General features: G+C 50.0%; 8 protein-coding genes across 9 annotated transcripts; 4 read left to right on the forward strand and 4 right to left on the reverse strand.

Annotated features, from left to right (window-relative positions):
* Positions 1 to 155: 155 nt before the first annotated feature.
* On the forward strand, positions 156 to 1711 carry TrAtP1_008057 (uncharacterized protein). Its single transcript, XM_014086487.2, has 6 exons — positions 156 to 278; positions 364 to 520; positions 782 to 898; positions 1026 to 1140; positions 1241 to 1312; positions 1379 to 1711. Exons 1-6 carry the CDS (start codon positions 253 to 255, stop codon positions 1594 to 1596), a joined length of 705 nt encoding a protein of 234 aa, XP_013941962.1. The 5' UTR covers positions 156 to 252; the 3' UTR covers positions 1597 to 1711.
* Positions 1705 to 4289, reverse strand: TrAtP1_008058 (uncharacterized protein). Of its 2 annotated transcripts, XM_066113766.1 has the most exons (6): positions 3662 to 4289; positions 3366 to 3602; positions 3179 to 3289; positions 2304 to 3085; positions 2016 to 2249; positions 1705 to 1955 (listed from the first exon to the last, which is right to left on the reverse strand). In XM_066113766.1, exons 1-6 carry the CDS (start codon positions 3744 to 3746, stop codon positions 1854 to 1856), a joined length of 1551 nt encoding a protein of 516 aa, XP_065969854.1. In that variant the 5' UTR covers positions 3747 to 4289; the 3' UTR covers positions 1705 to 1853. The 2 variants fall into 2 exon arrangements, with proteins under 2 accessions (XP_065969854.1, XP_065969855.1); XM_066113767.1 differs by having other exon boundaries at positions 3179 to 3602.
* Positions 4290 to 4414: 125 nt separating this feature from the next.
* On the reverse strand, positions 4415 to 8126 carry TrAtP1_008060 (uncharacterized protein). The gene is made up of 5 exons (XM_014086490.2): positions 7337 to 8126; positions 6622 to 7256; positions 6255 to 6563; positions 5802 to 6182; positions 4415 to 5746 (listed from the first exon to the last, which is right to left on the reverse strand). Exons 1-5 carry the CDS (start codon positions 7572 to 7574, stop codon positions 5576 to 5578), a joined length of 1734 nt encoding a protein of 577 aa, XP_013941965.2. The 5' UTR covers positions 7575 to 8126; the 3' UTR covers positions 4415 to 5575.
* Positions 4518 to 4739, forward strand: TrAtP1_008059 (uncharacterized protein; the record flags this gene model as incomplete). Its single annotated transcript, XM_014086489.1, has 1 exon — positions 4518 to 4739. One exon carries the CDS (start codon positions 4518 to 4520, stop codon positions 4737 to 4739), a length of 222 nt encoding a protein of 73 aa, XP_013941964.1.
* Positions 8127 to 10952: 2826 nt separating the features above from the next.
* On the reverse strand, positions 10953 to 12864 carry TrAtP1_008061 (uncharacterized protein). The gene is made up of 4 exons (XM_014086491.2): positions 12444 to 12864; positions 12025 to 12382; positions 11569 to 11961; positions 10953 to 11513 (listed from the first exon to the last, which is right to left on the reverse strand). The coding sequence occupies exons 2-4, from the start codon at positions 12376 to 12378 to the stop codon at positions 11217 to 11219; spliced, it is 1044 nt and encodes a 347-aa protein (XP_013941966.2). The 5' UTR covers positions 12379 to 12382; positions 12444 to 12864; the 3' UTR covers positions 10953 to 11216.
* A 379-nt stretch (positions 12865 to 13243) lies between these two features.
* TrAtP1_008062 (uncharacterized protein) lies at positions 13244 to 16751 on the forward strand. Its single transcript, XM_014086492.2, has one exon. The coding sequence runs from the start codon at positions 13391 to 13393 to the stop codon at positions 16004 to 16006; it is 2616 nt and encodes an 871-aa protein (XP_013941967.1). The 5' UTR covers positions 13244 to 13390; the 3' UTR covers positions 16007 to 16751.
* Positions 16752 to 19049, forward strand: TrAtP1_008063 (uncharacterized protein). Its single transcript, XM_014086493.2, has 5 exons — positions 16752 to 16880; positions 16970 to 17028; positions 17103 to 17182; positions 17269 to 17973; positions 18040 to 19049. Exons 1-5 carry the CDS (start codon positions 16819 to 16821, stop codon positions 18655 to 18657), a joined length of 1524 nt encoding a protein of 507 aa, XP_013941968.1. The 5' UTR covers positions 16752 to 16818; the 3' UTR covers positions 18658 to 19049.
* Positions 19036 to 22376, reverse strand: TrAtP1_008064 (uncharacterized protein). Its single transcript, XM_014086494.2, has 3 exons — positions 21464 to 22376; positions 20676 to 21396; positions 19036 to 20615 (listed from the first exon to the last, which is right to left on the reverse strand). Exons 1-3 carry the CDS (start codon positions 22102 to 22104, stop codon positions 19296 to 19298), a joined length of 2682 nt encoding a protein of 893 aa, XP_013941969.2. The 5' UTR covers positions 22105 to 22376; the 3' UTR covers positions 19036 to 19295.
* Between the last annotated feature and the right edge of the window lie 175 nt (positions 22377 to 22551).

Consider the following 22551-nt stretch of genomic DNA (forward strand, 5'->3'; position numbering starts at 1 on the left):
AGAATCACTAGCTTTTAAGCGAATTATATACATGATGATCCACTGATATCATGTACTATCATGTACTTTTTAAGAAAAACTGACATACGCGGTGCCATGTTCGCAGCATCATCAAGTGAGTGCATAATTTTTTTCTTCTTTGCCATTCTCTTTACGTGCACCCCGCCCTCGCCCCAATCTTGACAAAATAAACAACATCAAGAAAGTTAAAAAGAAGAAGAGCAAGAAAAACGGGTTTAAAAAGGATAAAAGATGTCTGACAGCGATGACGAACCTATGTAAATATACAATCTCAATCTTTTCCTCTTCCTCCACACGCTTTCGTCTTCAAAGCTGACTAGAAAAAAAAAACCACCACACCAGCACCCTTTCAGCCCACGCCTTGGCCGCATTGAAATCTTTCGAAGCCGAAAAAGACGAGCATCAGGCCAAGTTTCAGAGACTCAAGGATGAGGCGGAGAGCAATGCGCTTTTGTCCATTGATGCCTTTTCAGAAGATTGGAATGAGTCTCAGTTTTGGGTACGTTGAACACACACACACACACACACACACACACACTCTCTCTCTCTCTCTCTTCTCTCCTCTGCGTGTATCTTCTTACCTGTACATGGTGTGTTTTACACCTCATTCCAAGACAAGGCATCTTTTGCCGTTGTACTCCTCATTTGGAAACATGATTTGCATTTTGTCTTTTTTCTTCTTCTTCTAAATAGTTGTGCTTGTTCTTGACTTTCGAGTCCCTAGCTAACACTAAAGAAATATCTCCCTCTCCACATATAGTACTCAGAGGATACCGCGAATAAGCTGGCAACAGAGCTTCTTAGAGATGCCACAAGCGACATGACAATCGGCGTCGTCTCAGCCCCGAGCGTTTTCGTTGCACTCAAGAACATGCTGGTAAGCGAAATCACATATGCCACACTAGACATCTCAGAGTTTGGAAACCCTTGGAGGCATAAGATTCTCTTGATAGCTTCTGGGAAAAAGAAGATTGCTGACGCGAGCCATTCTCTATCTTCTCCAGCGAGATCGAAGTGACGATGAAAAGCCAAAATTGGTCCTCCTAGAACACGACAACCGGTTTGGCGTCTTTTCAGAATTTTACTTCTATGACTTCCAGCAGCCAGTCAAATTGCCAGGTATGATGCCAACATTTGCTATAAAAAGATGCTATATCTTGAATGATATATGTATATTTAGTCCTTTGAGAGCCTGGAATAACCAAATTGTGCCACGCAGGTCATCTCAAAGGGTCTATTGACAGAGTCATATGTGATCCGCCCTTCCTAAGCGAAGATTGCCAGACCAAAGGTATGTATACCCTTCTCAGCGCGTCTTCTTGGGATTTTGTAAAACTAACGATGCTCATCTCCATAGCCGCCTTGACTGTACGCTGGCTACTCAAGCCCAAAAACGCCGATACGCTGCCTCGGCTCATCGTCTGCACTGGAGAGCGAATGGAGGATCTGATTCTCAAGCTCTACAAGGCACTCGGAATAAAGACGGCTGCTTTTGAGCCCAAACATACAAGGGGTCTCAGCAACGAATTCTACTGCTACGCCAATTTTGAGTGCCCAAACTGGAACTGGCGATAAGGCGGAGATGGTGTAGAAAACGTCTTCTTAAAAAGAATATACTTTTCTTGACAAAAACAGGTGCACGCATATTCGGATGTGATTTTGAGCAGTACGGATAGGACGAATGCTGTACTGACTTTGCCACAAATCTCGATTGATGGATGTATTGCCATCTACTAGCTTCATTGTGTCCAAATTCATTATTCATCCCGTACCCAAAGGTGGTAGGTATCGTGTAGCACATTATTTGATATATTATACAACAATGCTTCAGCTTAAGCCAGTGATCGAATTATGTAGAATAGCAAATATGCCTGGGCCCCAAGCACATCTGATACCTTGGCCAACTCTACCTTGTGATCGTTGAATTTGAACCACTGATATCGTCAGTTGAAAAGAAAACACACAGAGAATACATCAAGGGATGCAAGCCGTACCTGGTCTCCAACTCGGCAATATGACACATAGTGTCCTGTCTCAATCTCGCCAACGTGAACAACGACGCTCAAAAGATCATATGTGCATGATCTCTCCAATTCCATATTCTCGCGACTATCACGACTGCGAGCACGATTGGTGTAGGGAAGCATATTTAGCTGTAGTGGAAAACGGACAGTGTTGTCAATCTTGGAGGCAGATCGGTCGTGTTTCCCCTGTTTCATCTCGAATCTCTATTATGTTGGAATTAATACCCGAGTCTATCCACCAAGGGATAAACAACTTACCTTGAGTTGGACAGACAGCACGTTTGGTAGGCGTTTAATGTTGGTATATCTTCGTGCCTGCTGTATTGATGCGCAGCTGTGGCACCTGTACTCGCACTTGTCCGACTTGACATACTCCTCGTCCAAGCAGTCGTTCAGTGTCAGCGCAGGCAGCTTCTGTCCCGTCTTCTTGGCTCGTCTCTGTGCCAAAGTATCGACGCCTAGACTGAGATCTAGGAACGATTGGACAGCATGTGTCTGGCCGCCACAATTCTGGCATGTTGTGGTTGTTTGCATTTTGCCGTAGAATGTTTGATGGATAATGCAACTGCATGTGTGCTCACTTCCACTCTGTGGCCTTTTGCCGTCGCCGTTTCGCTCGTGCAATTCTTCTGCCAGAAATTGGAAAAACTCATGGGCATCCTGCTCCTTGGTCGTGACGAGATTCTCAAAAGCCTTCTTCTCCGAAATCCAAAATCCAGAGAGGATACTGGCCGCTGTATAGCCATTGGTACTTTCCAGAGCATAGAAATCCTGGAACATGTCATCCATAGCACAGCTTAGGCAGTACGGGATGCTACAGTCGCCGCTCTGGTGTCCGTCGCTAAGATAAAAATTGCGCAGGAGAGGATTGTGGAGGAAGCTCTGAAGCACGACGTTCTGGTAGCAGGTTGCCCCTGCGTTGTAGATGCCACGAAGTCCACTTGCGCGGCATGATGCAGCGACTGTGTTGGCCGAGATGAGGCGAGGATCCTCTTTTCCCGAGTCTGCAAATAGTTCGTCGTGCTTTCGTTTTCGGTTCACTAAGATGACATGTCAGGTAAAGGGAGATTATCAAATGGCGGTCATATGGAGGAAAGGCTTCGTTAAACGATATCAGCTCAACACGAACGTACTTGAAAATGTCCCAGTTCCTATCTTTCGCACTCTGAGCTCCTCAAACGTAGGGTCCCAAACAAAGTCATCACATATCTGACAATAGAGTGAGCCGTTGCGAGAGTCAACGTCTGTACTTGTAAGTAAGTAAACCAAAAAACTGCAATGGCAGTATCAAGGTGACCACATCAAGAAGCCGTCACATACAGAATCGATGTAGTTTTTCGGTCCCATGGTCTAGTCGATCGGCTTCCTCCACCGTCACAGGACATTGTAGACATAGATAATTCGAGGTGAGCGAAGTAACGGGTCGGCCTTCCGGGTTCGTTGACGTCTGGGGAATGATGGGGCTTGTGTCGAAGATTCCTCGAAGTATCATCTTGTAATGAGCTATGGAGCTGTTCATAACTTCTTGGCTCTGCGAAAGAAGGAGCTGGACATGCTCTGGAAGCAAGGTCAGCACATGTAGTCTTTTGTTGGTTTATTTGACGCATTCGACGCACCGCAGCCGAATACTGGATTGCCCGGCGAGGGAGATTTGATCTTTGCATTTTTGGGCGATGCGGGAGTCGCTGGTCGAGCGGACATGGCGACTGTATGGGAATGGATATGATGGGATCTCGGCTCTCTCTCTCTCTCCCTCTCTCTCTATCTGTTCGACGCGCCAATCGACGTAGGCCGAGATATGGTCTGCAAAGAGGCTGAACAATCAAGAACCTCTGCGTCCTGTGTGGATGGTCGTCGAGTATAATCGTAAAATACTGGTATGAATTGCTGGAATAAGGTGGCGGAGAAGCCTTGTTGAGCAGAAAAAGGGTATCGATCGGTGCAGGTAAGACGTAATAATCCAAGACTGGATCCGGGGTCGCACGCGCTGTGCCTTGGGAAGAGCCGCTGTAGCGTATCCGCAGATCGCATAGCGTGCGCTATAATAGAGTGCGTGCCTTGCCTTAGTAGCCTGCGTTATACTTTGCTAGCGGCCAATAACATGGTGTGTATTGGCACTTTTTGGGGGTAATTTCAAAGGGGCCTTGTTGATGTGCTGGAACGGCTGCTTGGATGAATATTTTGAATAGGTGAGCGCATACGAATATATATATCTTGTCTAAATGTACGGACATTCTGTAGCAGCGGCAGCAGTGATGCTACGGGCTATCAAAAATTGACGCCAATATCATGTGGTTCTTAATCCCCAGCGCTACCCCGGCCTAGTAAATCCGCCTTTGTCATCATGCTTAGGTGCTAATGCTACAGTAGCGGTAGATAAACCACCGCGCAGCCTTATCTCGTAAATTCTCAAGCTTATTATTTTTTATAAGTCAATTATTATTCTTCCCCATTCTCGGTGAAAAGAAAACAATGCCCCAAGACTCAACCCAAAGCCAGCAGGCCTTCTCGGCCCTCTACCTCCAGAGAGTGACGCAAGAGCTCTCCGAGGACCTGGACAAAGTTCGCAACGCCGACGACTTCAAGGTCGAATCCGTGCCGTTTCTTGTCCACGCGCTACAGCAGGGCGCCCAGCAATTCTCAGCCTCGCAGCAGGGCGCGGTTCTCAAGACCTCTGAGAGCCGTCAAGGCTGAACTTTTCCGGTGCAGAATTGACGTTTGCTGTCCCTCTTATACACACACACACTCTCTCGTCACGGTAAATTTCTCTACGAGGTGGTATCTTATCAGCGATAAGTCTTGATTCGCAGCTAACGCTTTGGACGCAAGATACCCTATAGAGCCGGAAAAAGCTCACATATATATTCATCGCATAGCGTGTCTTGCGTGCTTAAACAGCATGGAACAATATCGGGAGCATTGGTTATTTGGCTATTGGATTTTGTATTGAAAATATGAAGAATAATGATTCCTTACTTGTGCTACACATTAACTTTTCAACGTAATACCCCATAAAAGAAAAATTACGCCAGGGAAAATAGATGGAAATACGAATATGCCATGAACTCATATCTCCTCGACGAAATGTCAGATTTAGATGTCATATTTGCGATTGAAAGTCTAGGCCTGAAAGTCTAGGCCAATGCTTCGTCATCAAATGCATTACATCCCTGCGTCTCCTCTCATAAAACTATCTACTAGATCTATAAACGAACGTGTGGTATCATCAAAGCTAAAAGTAACCGATTCGCCTCCAAGTATATGTATGAAAGGGTATCTATAATTAGAGAAAAAAAGGAAAAAAAAAAAGGAAAAAAAAAAGCCGTTGCACCAATGCCGTATAGAATGTGAAGATTTTGCTTTTCCAAGCACTGCGAATTTAGGGCCGGATTGATCAACCAAAAATAAGCATCGTTTCAGCACCGAAACCGGGCATTGGGTCTCGGTACTAGGTGTTTTGTATGTTGAACATCAACACTGTGTATAGCGAGTAGGATCAGGATCTCCTTGGAAGAAGAGAAACAGTCAAATTAGGCATAGGCCGGCGTCCGAGATTTGCGCTCCTTGCGAACGGCCCATCCCTTGAGAGCTAGAACAAGAAGCTCCCACGCCATAAACAAGCCCGTCGCGCCCAGCACTATCGTGTAGAGGGGCATAGCATCGATCTTGTAATGGAGCATGCCTTTGACGGTATCGGCGCTCTGCTACAGTTAGTTTCCGCTCATATAAAGAAATGGACAAAATCGTTACACTTACACTATACATGAAAATAATACCACCGGCAATGAGGCCAAATGAAGCCAGAAGCTCAGTTGGCGGTCGCGATGGGTGAACCGACTTTGGCGGCTTCACCCACATAATGACATATGTGAGCATTCGGGCACATGCAGCGCCAAACAGCAAATCGCCCCACTGCTTGTGAACCATGGTGCCAGTGCCTGTAGTCTGAGTGTGTCCGCCCATCATGATGCCGAGGAAGAGGATGATGAGAGCCGGAATGGGGTTGCTGGAGAACTCATAAGTCGCAGGAGGCTCAAGGGTTGCGCGCTCTTCATCGGACGGCTCGACTTGGTTGTCGATTGTCACCATTGTGTTTAGCAAGTCCCTCATTCGCGTGGATTCAACAAGTAAGCCGGCCTATCGCAGGGTCAGTAAGTAAGACTGCCAAAGAGAAGGAGATGCAGTTAATCGCATTCGGGTGACGCTTACCGAACCACCTCCAAGGAAAAGAACGGTGATGGAGAGATGCTCCAGATCGCTGGGCCTCCAGACGCCATCTCGGCTGCCCAGGTGTTCCAAAAAGATGTTTGTGGCGCCGTAAAAGGTAATGAGGCCGCTCTCGACGAATTCTGCAGACGGAGCCCAGCGCTGGCCAGCTCTTCTCTGGCGACGCAGATTCCATGACCAGCCCGACTCGTAGAAGCTTCCCGCCCAGCGACCCAGAGTCAGGAGACCCATCCAGAAGAAGATGCCTCCCTTGATCCAGTGAGCAAGTCCACTGAAAATCGCAGAGCCCTCCTAAGAAGAAAAGATCAGTATTTGTTTCTCAGGGAAGAATAAAAAGGGCACAACGCACAAAAAGTCGTCCATAGGTGGCAATTCCAGAAGTATACGCGATAAAGCCAAAGGGCAGAATGATGCGGTCCACGACCTTGTATCCAAAGTCGATGTACTTCCAGACCTTGGAAGACAAGACCTTGATTGCCATCAACGTCGTCTTGCTCTGCGGCTTCGCCTCGGGCATGGGCATGATCGGGCCATCGAAATCATCCTCCTCGTCCAGCTCCTTGTTGAACGTGGACATGGGCTGGTGCTCATGGTCGCCGAGCGTCGAGATGGAGTTGCTGCGCAGAGACTCGGTGGTCGGCTCAGAGCCCTGGCCGCTGTCGTTGGACAGGCGATCGCCGTAGTAGGTGCCCCTAGCCTCCGGGGCGTCTGTGGGCAGCGGGATGAAGGAGCGGCGCTCTTCGGCTAGCTCGCTGTCGGCGCCCTTGAGGGCCCCGCCCACGCGCCGGAGCAGGCTGACCACGACCTGCGCCGAGATGACCCAGGTAATGATCCAGCCAATGCGGTGGTGGGCGTTGTTTGGGAACAGATCCGGCGTCGAGGCGTTGTAGATGGTGCCCAGGATCAGGCCCAGCGCATTGGTGCCCAGGAAGACAAACTGCGCGGGCAGGACGTAGCGGGACTTGGCCAGCGACAAGAAGACGGCTTAAACAAGGTCGTGTTAGCACAGACTCTGCGTTTCTGAGAGCTCCATCGGCGGGGGCCAGGCGCAAGATATGACATACCAACGGGCAGCAACATCACCCAGGCCAGTGTCATGAGTGCAATGTGGGCAAGCATGAGCTGGCGGTGCTCCGGATGCGCAAAGTAGGTGGGAGGATACTCGGTGTCGTCTGGCGGAGCGTCGTCCATCTCCATCTCGCCTCCATGGCGGCGGCCATTGGCAGCTATCACGGGAAGCGCAAAGCTCAAGCCAAGCACCGCAATGCCGGCGAGTCTACTGCCGAACGCAGCTGATTTCATGGGTGTAGCTGGCTGTACAGCTCGTTGTTCTCTCCAACGATATTAAAGGAGTATAGGATCTAGGAACGAGAGACGGAGAGTCGTTTCGTTTAAGCGGCAGCGCCGTGTGATGCGAAAGCTTTACAATCAACCGACAGCAAAAAGCTCTGCGCGCGCAGAGACCTCAGGGTGACAATCAAGGCGTATAGACAAGATACATATATGGACCACCTCACTCAGCGACCAGAGCGAGATATGGCTTTTCGACGTGAGAAGAGAGTACGCAGACTGCTGCGACCAAGAGGAAGACGGTATACAAGAAAAACTTCAGCTTCATCTACACATGTCATAGGCGGGTGGGTGGCTGGCTTTTAAAAAGACGACTCGACGGCAGCTTAGACAAAGCCGCCCCATCCCGCCGCCAGCGGGACCTGAGCGGCATTGATCTCGGGCTGTGATTGACAATCGTCATATCGGCTGTCAAAGGTCGAGTTACCTTGGTTGTGGGCTGTTGCTGTCGCTGGAAGATGAGGTCGAGCTCCGAGGCTTCCGACGCTCGCGCCTTGCGTGTACTGCTACTTGGGGTGTAGATGCGGTCAGGAAGCGTTCCAGCCTGGCTGCCAAGCTACTAAGGTGGCAGAAGCTCAAGTGGACAAGGCAAGAAAAAAAAAAGACACATCCCCACTAATGGATGCGCCGGGTGGGGTTTCTGTTTCCTCTTTGAGCGAATATCGGGACGGCTGATGGATTGATGTACTGCCGGGTCGCGCCTAAAGAAACTGCCCTCCACCTGTCCGAGGTGTAAGTGGTTGGGTGGTTGGCACGTCTTTTGCCTTGCCCTAGCTGCTGCTGTAGCTACGAGATATCAGCTGTGAGTCAGTCCGGCTACGCTTGCCTGTCCTTGGCCATCACCTGGGAACTGATCTACTGCCATCCTTGGGCCCTCTAGTCCATCACATGTCTCTCCCGTGCAGCGACTGGCTGCTGGCCATTGGGCGCTGGAAGCTGAATGTGCCAAACAGAGCTTGAAAGCTGCGGAAATAGGCAATGGCGGCGGCACCAGCTCCGGCGCAGTGCGATGACGCACTGTCCATGATTCCTGGAGAACCCTGGCGCGGCTCGGCTGCCTGCACGACGACAAGCGACTGCTACTGTACCATGATATGGACATCTTGGGTTTCGACCCGGCAGCGGTAGCAGTACCTAGTCGCAGCCTTGCTAGCGATAACACAAAGACCCAGGCCGATTCCTGGTGGCTTTTCACGCAGCTAGCACTGGTCGTTATTACGGAGCCGACCCGCCTTGAGTCGCAATGCAGAATCATGCAGCATCGCGATGCGCTTCATCGACATGTACCGGTACTCACAACTGAGGCCAGATCCAGGTGAGCTGGCCTCTCGGCGTCTCAGTGCTCGCATAGCATTACCGGCTCCTAGTACGAAATGCCACAACATTGGTTGGGTATGGTAGCCGAGATAGCGGCGCACGGAGTTGTCGCAACTGAACGCGTGTAAGTGAGGTTCATGTTCCAGCTAATACGCAAAGCGCAATACGCAATACGCATGAAGCGTGCACGTATGCCTCCTGTGGCGAGCAAGTATCCAAGACTTGATACTTTTCCTAGCTACCTAAGTAAGAAAAACTCCATCTCCACAGCTATAGTCCCCTTTACATCTCTTTTCTTATTCTTCTCACCTCTCTTCTCTCTTTTTTTTTTTTCTCTCATCGCAGCTTTTATTCGCCGGTGATTCCGGAGCAGAAATCGGATAACGGAGCGCGACCATCGGCTGAGAACCCCACCAAACGCTGTGACGAAATGGCTGGATAGCTGCGAGCTCCCCACCTTCAGGCATCTTGGCGCGCTGGGATTCCGGGACTGATGTGCTGCATGTGGGTTTGGTTTATAAGAGAGGCACAAAGAAAAAAGAAGAATTTGCGACCCTTGCTGCCCACATCGGGTCATATGACGGCACTACCTACTAGGTAGGTGGTGTATTTTGTAATCTGTAACTTGTTCTTCTTATATGCTAAAGTAGTAGCAACTCCTCCTCTTGCGGCTGCTGCTGCAACCGGTGAACTCCTATCCTTTCCTGTTTTCTCCTGGTGTCATCACCCACTGGCCGAGCATCGGAAGCAAAAGGCATCAAATCAATACCTGTGCAATAGCCTTCTAGTGCCCTCGGCTGTATCTCAGCCAAGCCAGATACTCTATTGCTTATTCGGCCTACTACGCAGCGGGTGAGAAAAACGGTTTGCGCCCAGATGCTAGTCTAGCTGGTGACGGCTGATTAAACGATCTCACAGCTACGCCGCCACCTTCATTCTTCTCTTCCTTACATATTAACTACCCCTCCAACCCACATGTTTTCTGCTCCTCTCGTTCGTTTTCGACTACCTATTCCGTACCTTGCTTGTCTTGTCTTGTCCTGTCTGCTTACTGTATCCCTCCGCACGTCTCTTTCTCCGCTCTTGCAGCCTGAAAATCCTTCTTCAACCCACTGCCGGGATGGTGGCGTGACCCCTACCAACGTGGAAAGCCGTGCCGACATCGAATTGTGCGATGAGATGGACAAGGTCCTTCCCCACCGGCCTGCAGGCTACGATTGGCATGGTTAGCCATAGCATCTAAAAATTTCCAACGACTAGCCATATCCTGTAAGCTGCTCGCGGCCCACGAGCAAAATTTCCATCTCGCGCCCGGCATCCCGAGCTCCGCGTGTAAGTAAGAACGAAGTGTCAAGTAATACCCGCGGACATTGCCGCGTTTCGCCCGACAATCTCCATGTCCTTCTCCGTGGCTTGGATTACTAAGGGCCAGGCCGTGGATATTGCGGCTCTGAGAGGAATTTCGTCATCACTTAAAGAGATGCATGGGTTTCCAATAGTTTGAATCTTACTCGTACAGTACAAGAGGTACAGTCCTCGAGCAAAACAAAAGAGCAAATAAGCCTAGCTGCTTTGGGGAGACTTGAATAAGGTAGGTACCTACTTACCTGTAGATGTTTGGCCTTGAACTTTGTAGAAACAGGGTGGCCTTCTTCACTCTTCTCTCTTCACTCTTCTGTCTCAGGGCCTGGATCCAACCACCACGCTGTCTAGTTCTAGTTAGTAGAATACAACCTTGATATACATGCATAAGACCTGCCTACATACAAGTACAAACAATACGCGGATGAGACGCTGAGAGAGGAAAAAGAACGACATTGTGCGCTCCAATCACATTAAACCTATTATTGGGCCATATTGTGCCAGTATTCCGTTATTCCGTTGTTGAAGTGTTACAACATACGACTTTGGGTGACGCTTATTATCATGCTACCTTAGCAGCACACCCTTGTCTAACCAGTAGCTACCCCGGTATTAATTATCGACAAGGAGCTTCTCAAACGTTAGAATAAAGGATTGTTTTCTGCTAAGCAGAGCTCACCCTCCTAGATGGCAAAGTATGTATTAGCTACTTGCCTACTTGCCTGATACCTACCTATGTAGCTTATGCATCTCTACGCAAACGTGGATTTATGAATGCTGCTGGGTCAAGGTGCCTCGGCATACAGCCTATATTCACATGTCTTGTATGCTTGTATTAACTACAACATTTTCTAATTAAAGAGTTTACCGCCATCGTTAGGTAAGGTGTGTAATGTTTGGGAGGAGGAAAAGCTTCTACAGGAGCATTCTCCGGGGGTCTTCAATGTACTCCTTGATCTTGACAAGGAACTGGACGGCTTCCCTTCCATCGAGCAGACGGTGGTCATATGTAAGCGCCAGATACATCATCGGGCGAACCTCCACTTTTCCGTTGACAACCACGGCGCGATCCTTGACGGCGTGGAGACCCAGGACGGCACTCTGGGGCAGGTTGATGATGGGCGTTCCCATCAGCGAGCCAAAGACACCGCCGTTGCTGATAGTAAATGTACCGCCAGCCATATCCTCAATAGTGAGCTTGTTGTCGCGAGCCTAGTTTTCAGTTAGCAAAACCGCCAGTTTGACATGTGGTGCTGCGACTACCAACCTTCTTGCCCATGTCAGCAATGGACTTCTCGATGCTAATCATGTCCATAGACTCGACGTTTCGCACCACGGGGGTAACCAGACCCTTCTCCGTGGCGACGGCAACGCTGATATCGACATAATCGCGGTATACGATGGTGTCGCCTCCGTTGGGACCCTCAATGGAAGCGTTGACGCCGGGAATATCTCGCATGGCCAAAACTGCGGCACGGGAAAAGGCGCTCATGAAACCCAGCTTCACGCCAGTCTTCTTCAGGGTCTCCTCCTTGTAAAGTTTTCGGAACTCCATGATGTTGGACATGTCGACCTCGTTGAAGGTCGTCAGTGAGGCAGCAGTGTTCTGAGACTGCTTGAGGCGCTCGGCAATACGTAGTCGCATACGGTTCATCTTGACCTAAATTGCAACTTTAATTAGACGAGCTCGAGCAAGTACCGGCATGTGTTATCAAAAACTTACACGGCGTTCCTCGCGGTTTCCAGGGGGTTGGGAGAGAGCTTGACGATGCGGCAGGTTCGGGCTGGCTCTTCTTCTGAGGCTGTTCCTCAGGCTTCTTGGGGGACGGCGCAGGTTTCTCGCTCTTGCTCTCGCTGGGCGCAGGTTGTGACTTTGGCTCTTCTGGCTCGGCGGCAGGTTTTGATTCGGAAGCTTGGGGCTTAGACTCCTCCTTGGGCTTCTCTGCCTCTCCTGAAGACTCTGGCTTCTCGCCACCAAGCTCAACACGAACCAAATCCTGGCCCACTGTAACGGTGTCCTCCTCGTTGACGAAGAACTCCTTGATGATACCGGCTTCTGTCGCGTTGACGGCCACATCGATCTGTAGGCGCAAAGGGTGAGAAAACTGGCAGGTCGGGCGTGCAGGGTCAATGGCAGCATACCTTGTCCGTCTCAATGGTGGCAATCTCCTCGTCTACCTCGACGTAGTCGCCGATCGATTTTGAGAACTGCTTGAGAGTGCCCTCAGATATAGACTCGGCCATCACCGGGACCTGGATGATCTTGTCGGCATAGAAGCGCATCAGGCTTGGGAGTCCTTGGCGGAACACAGGAGAAGGACGCAAAGCGCGCATGGGCGCAATGCGGGAGATGGAGGCTATGCTTCGAGACAGCATGATGGGCGAGCTTGGTCGAGCGCAGGATGAGTGAGGTTGTTCACGGGAGACTAGGAGAACGAGAGGTGTTGTTCTGCGTAATTAAAAAATAGTACGTAAATGTACGTATCCTCGGCAGATGCATATCGGGAAAAGAAGGGCCCTACTCTGCAAATGACATAGTGTACGTAGCAAAACAACAATAGCCAGCTAAGAGGGGTTATAATGCTACTAAAACACAATAGACCGTTGTATCAATAGAATTTCTTTACAACTGATATTATATCACATATGCACGTATATATTTAAATTACATTATGAGCTTAACTTAGCATCTCTCTGTGTGGCTTACCTTGGACATAGTGTAGTCACTATAAAACTGAGCTTTATTATGCTTTGTTATTGAACTTCGATAATTGGAAGTCCTTTCCCTTCACAAAATTCTCTAGTCCTGCTAAATCCAGTAGGAGTTTATTGTTCCCTCCGGCCGTAGGCTGTTGGCGGCTGAATTTTTCCGTTGCAGCGGCCGAGACCCCTGGGCTTTTACTAGGCCTAGTACGTCATTCCATTAATTTTTTTTTGCTACCATATTCTTGCCGCGACACTCGTCTAATGAAAGCAGCCTTTGTAGCTGAATCAAGCTTTGCCTTCGTAATGTCTATGTAAAGAAAAAAAAAAAAAAAGGAAAACATCGCATTATAATTCTATTTTTTTTTTGCTCTCCTCTCGCTGTCATGCCGTCCGCAGACGTTGCGGAGCTTCAAAAAAAGCTCTTCAAGCGCATGGGCTTGAGTGTGCCAGAAGACAAACAAAAGGCACCAAGGCGCCCGTTCAAACCGATCAAGGGAAATTTCAGCCAAGTATCGCGTCGGAAAGCTGAAAGAGCGCAAAAAAGGACACAGCACCACCCGAGGCAGGCTATTCCTGCGAAAAAAAAAGCCAATGGGATCAATTCTACTCGCCCAGATAGAAACACACAACGCTCGAAAGGTCCTCCAGCAAAACCAATACCAAGAGACGACGTCCAGAGCGACAACGAGGGCTCTGAAGTACCGACTGACGAGGAAGAAGATGACTTCTCGCGAGAAGTCGAGGATGATGGTGAAAGCGACGGCTCTGAAATTGAAGACGGAGACGACTTTGGCTTAGAAGACGAGAGCGAGGGCGACAGTAATGCCGAGAGCGATGCGGATAGCGGTACCGAGAGCGACGAGGCACAGAGATCATCAAAGTACGAGGGAGTCTCTTCAAGGGTTCGCGAACAATTGGCTCAAGATGATAAGGAAATTGAGGAACTTGAAAAGAAACTACGCATCAAGAAAGGATCTTCATCGCTGCCGAAGTCGTTTAAAGATGATGGGCTCGATGATATTTTGGGCGACGTTGGGGCGGAATCTGAGACAATAGAAGCCGATGACAGTCTCAAAAGAAAGAGGCAGTATGACGACTGGCTAGCTTCAAAAAGGAGAAAAGCAGAGGGTGCTTCAGCTGCCCAGGGTGACTCTGATATGTCAGACGGCTCAGAAGACGAAGACGAAGACGGGTTCGATTTTTCAGACGATGGAAGCGAAAACAACAACCAAGAGGAAGGCTCATCACATCGTACGCATGCCAGGGTGAAGGAAAATCCATATGTAGCTCCGACCACGGGAGCAGTAGTCGCCAAATATGTGCCTCCATCTTTGCGAAAAGCCGCCAACTCAGATTCAGAAATCATCATGCGGCTACAGAAGCAGATCCAGGGTTTGGTGAATCGTCTGACGGAAGCAAATATCCTACAAATTGTCAAATCTGTCGAGGAGCTTTACCAAAACAACGCTCGTGGCGACATAACCGAGATTCTTACAAGTACGCTTTTGGCGCAAATGTACAAGTCTTCAAGTGTCCCAGACCAGTTCTTGGTTCTCACAGGTGGCTTTTCCGCCGCGGTTTACAAAGTGATTGGATCTAGCTTTGGATCCCACCTTACGCAGCAGGTGGTAGTGAGCTTCCAAGGCTCATACAAGAGCATCATGCAGGAAGGGGCTCATTTGGCAGAAATTCCCAAAGAAGCGTCAAACATTCTGGGATATCTCACACAGTTATACTTGTTCGAAGTTGTGAGCTGCAAAATCATCTTTGATTATATGGAGAGACTTCTCTCAGAGTTGAACGAGCTAAACGTTGAGCTCCTTTTACGTATCTGCCGCATGGCGGGCCGCCTTCTTCGGCGTGATGACCCAAATGCGCTCAAGCACGTTACATCCATATTGAACAAGGCAGTTGGCGAAATTGGGCCCGCTAACCTGTCTGTACGTACAAAGTTCATAGTCGAGACGATTAATGATCTTGGTAAGAGCAAACCAAAGGCTCGAGGATTGGATTCTGGTATCGTATCAGATCACGTTCTCCGCATTCGAAAGAAGCTTGGTGAGCTTAAATCACAGTCTCGGAGACTCGATGGTCTCGCACCCATGGGCTTGAGTCTGCAAGACATAGAAAAAGCAGACACACGAGGCAAATGGTGGCTGGTGGGAGCAAGTGTGCCAGCAAAGGAAACATATCAGGATTTGGAAGAGGAGACAAAGTCCGCACCACAAAAGAATGATAAAGATCTGACAGACGACGAGGATATGGACATTGTGCTGCCCGATTACTCGAAGAAGGCTCGCGGCCAAGGCTTTCACACCTCGGCACAAATAGCCATATTTACGGCCCTCATGTCCGCGACAGACTATGAACATGGATATCGGCAATATGCCAACCTCAAGCTGAAAAAAGACGATCAAAATGAGATTGCACGTGTTCTTGTACAATGTGTCGGGAGCGAAGCAAACTACAACGAATACTATGCACTCGTGGGCAAACAAGCCTGCATCAACAACAAGATTAGGTTTGCTTTTCAAGACAGGCTTTGGAGAATCTTCCGGAGCCTTGGCGAGCTTATGTTTGGTGAAGAAGCAGAAGAGGAGGAGACTGCCGACAGTGAAAAGATGAAAGACGAGCGTCGCCTTGGCCATGTGGCCCGTTTCTACGCAACTCTGATATCTAATGGGGCCTTGAACATCAATATATTGAAGCCTTTGCATCTTTCTAGGCTGAACTCCTGGACTCTTGTGTTTGTTGAGCAGCTCATAGTCAGCCTCCTGCAGGCCTGTCGAGGCAGTAACGAGGACAAAGAGAGCGCTAGGGTGGCCAAGATATTTGGCGCGGTGGCAGATGTGCCATCACTTGTGGCCGGCTTGGAGTGGTTTCTTCGAAAGAAGCTACGGAAAAGCAACTTGTTAACGCCACGGGAGGCGAAGAGGCTGGAAAGAGTCAGGGGCAAGGCTGAGGCTACTGTGCAGGCTCAAGCAGCCCGAGAAGTCTAGGGAAACCCAGAGAACTGGTCTCGCCGGGATGTTTACTAGGGTCATACAAATCATGTAATAATAGGAATCACGGATATACCTATATATAGAGTACGTACATAGATTGGTCGCTGCTTGGACGTGCAGGCGGAGTATAATGCCCCTTTTGAAACCAGGTTGCCGAGGATAGGGATGCTCAACGAAAACTGCCAGGAACCAGCGCGACAATTTAAAAAGAGACACTAATATTGTCACCATATTGCCCGGTCTGCCCGGCGAATCCTCGTCCAGCAGTGGCAATTTGCCGAAGCGCAAAGATCTGCCAGGCTGGGCTCCCCCTTCACGGGCGGCCACTGGCCTGTTGATATCATCTCGCTCGGGATTATTGTACTGAGACAGCTAGATGCTCCTTTGTGCCTCTGTTAGGCAACTTCAGCTCTCCGGGGGGCGTCCCGCCTCTAAGCGATCGAGGCCGATTTGCGCCGCTGAACAAGAGGGGTACGCAGCGATACCTCGTGACGACATGTCGAGGGGCAAAAAACGAGGACAAAAAGCTGGAGTCGTGGGGCTGCGCTGCTCGCCCAGCAGCACTGGCTTCAGCGAACGGAGTACCCAGCTAGTATCCTGCTAGTACCGTTTGTTTGCCTGACAGCGCCCAGTCCCCATTGTTCAGGTAATCAAGCGTGGAAACCACGCTGGGACGCAGCGGAGCTTCCCTAAAACCGGCCGGCTCTGCTATAGGCCCAGGCCGATGCACTTCTTTTCGGATCTCCAAACCGTCGACAATCCTCTCCATCAATTCATCACATCGCTCCCAGTAACGGCTGCCCAGCATGCTCGCAAGCCGCCTGATACCCCGAAGTGCCATCCGCACGCTGCCGAGCAGGCAATTGGCGTGAGTGCCCGGCTCCCCTCCAGCAGTCGCTCTATCTGCGATTGTGGAAAATCTCTCGCGTAGCTAACCCGCATCTTTTTTTCGAGCAGGTCTCCCGTCGCCGCGCCAGTTCTGTCACGATGGGGCCGAGGATTCGCCTCTGCTTCTGGTTTGTAGCCCGTATCCTGCCTGCTGCGTGGCTTGCGCAAGATTTGATACACGTGCTGACAGGGGGGACTTTAGAGGAGAAGGATCTGATTATTATCGGTGGTGGTGTTGCCGGATATATTGCAGCTATCAAGGCTGGACAGGAGGGCTTGAAGGTAAGGGGAAAAAAAAATTGAGGCTTTTCACTCCTTCTCTGCCTTGCGCAGTCAAAATCTAGAAACTAACTTGTTGCTGCGAATAGGTTGCTTGCATTGAGAAGCGAGGCACCCTTGGTGGCACCTGTCTGAATGTCGGCTGCATTCCTTCAAAATCTCTGCTCAACAACTCACATCTGTACCACCAAATCCTCCACGACACAAAAAACCGAGGTATTGAGGTCGGCGAGGTCAAGCTGAACCTGCAAAACTTCATGAAAGCCAAGGAAACCTCCGTCAACAGCCTGACCAAGGGCGTGGAGTTCCTCCTGAAGAAGAACGGCGCCGAGTATATTAAGGGTACTGGTTCTTTCATCAACGAGAACGAAATCAAGGTCGACCTCAACGATGGCGGTGAAGCCGTCCTCCGCGGCAAGAACATCCTCATCGCCACCGGTTCTGAGGCTACTCCCTTCCCTGGCCTCACCGTCGACGAGAAGCGCGTCGTCACCAGCACTGGCGCTATTGCTCTGGAGAAGGTCCCCGAGACTATGACTGTCATTGGAGGTGGTATCATTGGTCTCGAGATGGCTTCAGTTTGGTCACGATTGGGATCCAAGGTTACCGTCGTTGAGTTCCTCGGCCAGATCGGTGGACCCGGCATGGATACCGAGATCTCCAAGGCTACCCAGAAGATCCTCAAGAAGCAGGGTATTGAATTCAAGCTCAACACTAAGGTTGTAAGCGGCGATACCTCCGGCGAGCTTGTCAAGCTGGAGATTGACGCTGCCAAGGGCGGCAAGCCTGAGAGCGTAAGTAGCCTACCAAATGGCAGTTATAATATGTTCGAGCAGCATCGGTGCTAACGTGCGTCATAGATGGACTCTGAGGTGGTTCTGGTCGCCATTGGCCGAAGACCCTACACCCAGGGCCTGGGCCTCGAGAACATCGGCCTTGAGCTGGACGAGCGAGGTCGCGTCATCATCGACTCTGAATACCGAACCAAGATCCCCCACATCCGCTGCATCGGTGATGTTACATTTGGACCCATGCTGGCCCACAAGGCCGAGGAGGAGGGCGTTGCCGTCGTCGAGTACATCTCCAAGGGCCACGGCCATGTCAACTACGGATGCATCCCGTCCGTCATGTACACCCACCCCGAAGTCGCCTGGGTTGGCCAGTCAGAGCAGGATCTCAAGAGCCAGAACATCCCCTACAAGATTGGCACTTTCCCCTTCAGCGCCAACTCCCGAGCCAAGACCAACCTCGACTCTGAGGGTCTCGTCAAGATCCTCGCCGATCCCGAGACTGATCGCCTGCTCGGCGCCCACATCGTCGGACCTGGCGCCGGTGAGATGATTGCCGAGGCCACCCTGGCTCTCGAGTACGGTGCCTCCAGCGAGGACATTGCCCGAACCTGCCACGCCCACCCCACTCTGGCTGAGGCTTTCAAGGAGGCCGCCATGGCCACTTACGCCAAGGCCCTGCACTTCTAAGCTGCGTCGTTCTGGTCCAAGTCTAGTGTGGCATGGGGTTGACGAATGAAATGGCATTGTTGGGGGGAAAGCTGTCTTTTCGACCAACAGGCCATCTGTAGCGACAAAACGAGAAAAGGAAAGAAACTAGATAGAAATTGGGGATGCAGCAGCGAAGCATGGCTGCATATCCCAGGGTTGCTAAGGAGGCGAAGCGTCAAACTTAAGCTGGATCTATTTGTAGAGTCACCGAGTTTGTTCATGAGTTGTACAATATTATAAAATAATAAAGCTAAAAAGAAGCCGTATTTACGAACCAGATCACTAGACTCTTCTGATATGGCAAAGCAAAGTAGCACCACACTGATATAGCATGCATAGAACCTGTGGCTGATTGAATAATATATACTGAGTAAATTCATGTATAACTTCGCTTTGTAGCGCTTAGCTATCCATACTATGACAGAGACAAAGAATTCTAACGCTTTAATACCCACGCCTTTCCAAGCGTGTTACCATTTAGAAAAGAAAAGGAAAAAACCAAAACGCCCAAAAAACGCCCCAATTCCAACCCTTCTGAATCCAGATTCTAAGAAAATTGCAAATTGCCCAAAGAATAAGAGTAAGAAAATCCTTCCTCCCGTTCCCCCTTGTAGGATCTAAAAGACCCCTCCCCGGCGGTGATGCTGTGCCTGCCGAAACTGGTTAATCAGTCCAAGCACACCAGCCTCTGGCTCATTGAAGTTAGCCATGCTATTCTCCTTGCTGAGCTCCCTGCCAGGTGACGTCTGCCACATGGATTCTCCGAGCGTGGCTCCGGCTTCGGAGCTGTCGCCTCCCAGTCCAGCTGCATCCGCATCCGCATCAGCCTCATATGGCTCTTCGGGGATTTGTCCATCAGCGCGGTGCGCTCCTCGCGAAGGGCGCGGCTTATGCGGTCCTCTTGCTCCAAAGTTTGTGATGGATGGCTGGTGGCGAGGATCCAACAGCATAGACGCCATAGGGGATGGCTGCGTAATGCTGTGCCCTCCTCTGGGAAACGTGCCCAGTCCAACGGTCCGGCTTCTATTCCTTCCCGTTTCTGTGATTCCTGCTTGAGAAGCTTGCATATCTGCTGCCAGAGTAGGTGAATTCAGATTTGGAAATGCAGGCGGAGGATGGAATGGTTGCTGCGATCCTGGAGGCATATGTCCAGGGATACCAGTCTTTGGATTAATAACGTAGTTGTCGAGGAATCCATAGTAAGATGCAGCCATTTTGCCGTGCTTGGTTGCATAGTAATCCTCACGGACATCCTGAGGAATTCTTTGGCGATCGGGATGGCCTGGTCCCTTTTTGAAGTCAAAGACAGCAAATGAGCAGACGTAGCCCAAGCCGTCTACATGCACCGTGAATTCTCTGAAGAAGTCCACGATCTGATCACTGCATTTGGGTAGTGATAGAAGTAGCAGCAAGGGAGTTGTTATGATGCCCAAGACTTCTTCCAAAAAGATGACCACCTTCATTTTGTAGAGTTCGGAAAACTCCTGCTTGATATCGGTACTATGCAGTCTTCCTTGCCAGTGGTCGGGCATATAATGGGTATATTCAATCACGTTCCTTAGGGCATACTCGGGATTGAATACCATAGACTCTTCAGACACCATGCCTCGAGTGATTGCCCATATGCCTCCAAAAATTCCCAGATAGAACAAAGCAGTTCTATCCTTTGTAATCTCAAATGATAGGAACAGTTCCGAATCTAGCAGCGTGCACACTGCGAGGATTGCAGTGAGAGCTCCGCACATAAATGAGATACTCCGCGCAATTTCCTCCGTCATGCGTTTTGGAAATTGATCAATGTATCGGGTCGCAAATGGAAATGACATGTGAAGTCTCTCGTAAAATATATGAGGCAGCTCGTTGAATTCGCGGAATTTCCATTCGGCGAGTGAGGTGTATTTACGAGCCGCAGCCAGCTTCGGATCTTTTTGATACTCCTGCACATTGTTAATTAGTCATGATTATACGATTTGTTTCGTAGCAAGTGCAGTACTCACATTGTAGTATGTAAAGAAGTAAACGATGATGACATACGCAAGGACAATGGGGGCAAATAGAAGATTCAGAAAGCCAGCAAAGTAAAACCGCTGCTTCAATTTTTGGCTCAAAACTCCCCTTCGTTCAGCACGCAAGAAATCCTGTTGGACTTGACCGAGTTCATTAAAAGCCATGTCAAGGATGCAATAATGCAGATACCATTCCATGGTCTTTGAAAACAACTGACGTCCTCGGAGAAAGGGAAACGGAAGCGATAAATTTAGTACATCTTTGTTGACCATGGCAATCAGGTAGTTTTCCTTGCGCATCAGTCTATTGGCGATATCGTGAGCGTCTAATCGTTCCTTCGACTGGCTGCCAATAAAGCGTCGTAGGTTTTGCGGTATATCTGAGGCCGTCCTGGGGTTCTGATCCCGCAAAGTCATGATTCGAGCAACGACATCCTGCCAAGAGATGGTCTGCATATCCTGTTCGGGAATCTCGAGAAGGACAATGAAAAACTCGCGAACGAAGAGTAAACGGCGAATTTCAAAGAAATACTGCACAGACTTCCAGATGAAGAAGAAGGAGTAGAACCATATTCCCAACGCCCACCATCCCGACATTTTCTGGGTGCAGCGAGGTATGACGACTTCACCCAGCGAGTGGCTATGCGGTATACTGCTGTACTTGACGCACTGAGTCAAGAAGGTCAACAAGACGGCCACGAACAAAGTCTCCCTGTCTCTCTGTGTTAGTTCTTGCCGTATTCACAGCAGCTGGTTCAAAGCCCATGATTGTAACTCACAGTAGCCACAGAGCATTTACAACCATGATGCACCACATCCCACCCCCTTCGTAATAGTCATAAACATCTCTCATAAAGCTGTCGAGATTCGTGACATTCGCCCATTTCCATAGCGCCGTATTCTTCCGATTGAACGATGCCCCGGCGTTTATTGACGGTATATAAGGCGTGGTGGCCGGCCGTGTGCTTGGCCTCGGAACTTCGTGCCTCCTTTCGTCAGCCGGCGGCCGCCATGGGGCGTGGCTGTGGCTTGACGAGAGATTAGGGCTGTCATAATGTTGGGATTCATGCGGTGCTTCTGCTCGAGCCAGGCCTGGATTCGCCGTCGCCTTATTAGGCTCCACGAGGAGGGAAGCAGGCACGTCCTCATCGCCTTCGTCATCGTGTGGCCACCCTAGAGAAGAGCTTCGGCCATCGGCAGCTGCTCTCTGGGCTCCGCCGTGTACGCTGTCCGCTTCTGGTGATAATACGCTGTCGGTGTTGTTGCGATGCCTGGCCGTAGGCATAAAGTCGTGGTCTGCCATTAACGGCCCTGCCTCCGTGTCCAAGTCTGCTTCATCGTCGTAGCCTCGCAGCTGTTCGTAAAACGATCGACCGCCTTGCGTCGACGCGGTAAGTCGTCCAAAAATCTTGGGCGCCATGTTGGAAGCTCAGTCGCGGAGCTCTGTTGATGGCAAAGCGCAACCAAGCATGATCATCTAGAATCGCTCGTAAGATGGAGAATAGGAACAGGCCAAAGACCGTAAACGTCAAATGTGCCAGCGATGTGCATATCAATCATATGCCCGAACCAAAGAAAGAAGGGATCCTGTTGGAGGAGGCGTGATGCGAAGGCAGTCAGCTGGTGCTGGATTTGTGGTTTTAAGTTGTTACTGCCTGAACGTCAGGTGGCTGCTGGTGGATAGAAGAGGGCGTCACCGGATGAGTAACCACAAGCTATTATGATCTAAGCTCTGCCGATACCAGATCTCAACTAGGGAAAGCTAAATAGCGTAACTAGGGAGGGGGAGGAAAAAGAGGGCCGCTGTCGCATTCACTGCTACGCACTGAACACAAGGCCGCCAAACACTGTAACGAGCCGCTACTCT

The sequence above is a fragment of the Trichoderma atroviride genome, chromosome 4, assembly GCF_020647795.1.
Source record: "Trichoderma atroviride chromosome 4, complete sequence".
NCBI lineage: Eukaryota > Fungi > Ascomycota > Sordariomycetes > Hypocreales > Hypocreaceae > Trichoderma > Trichoderma atroviride.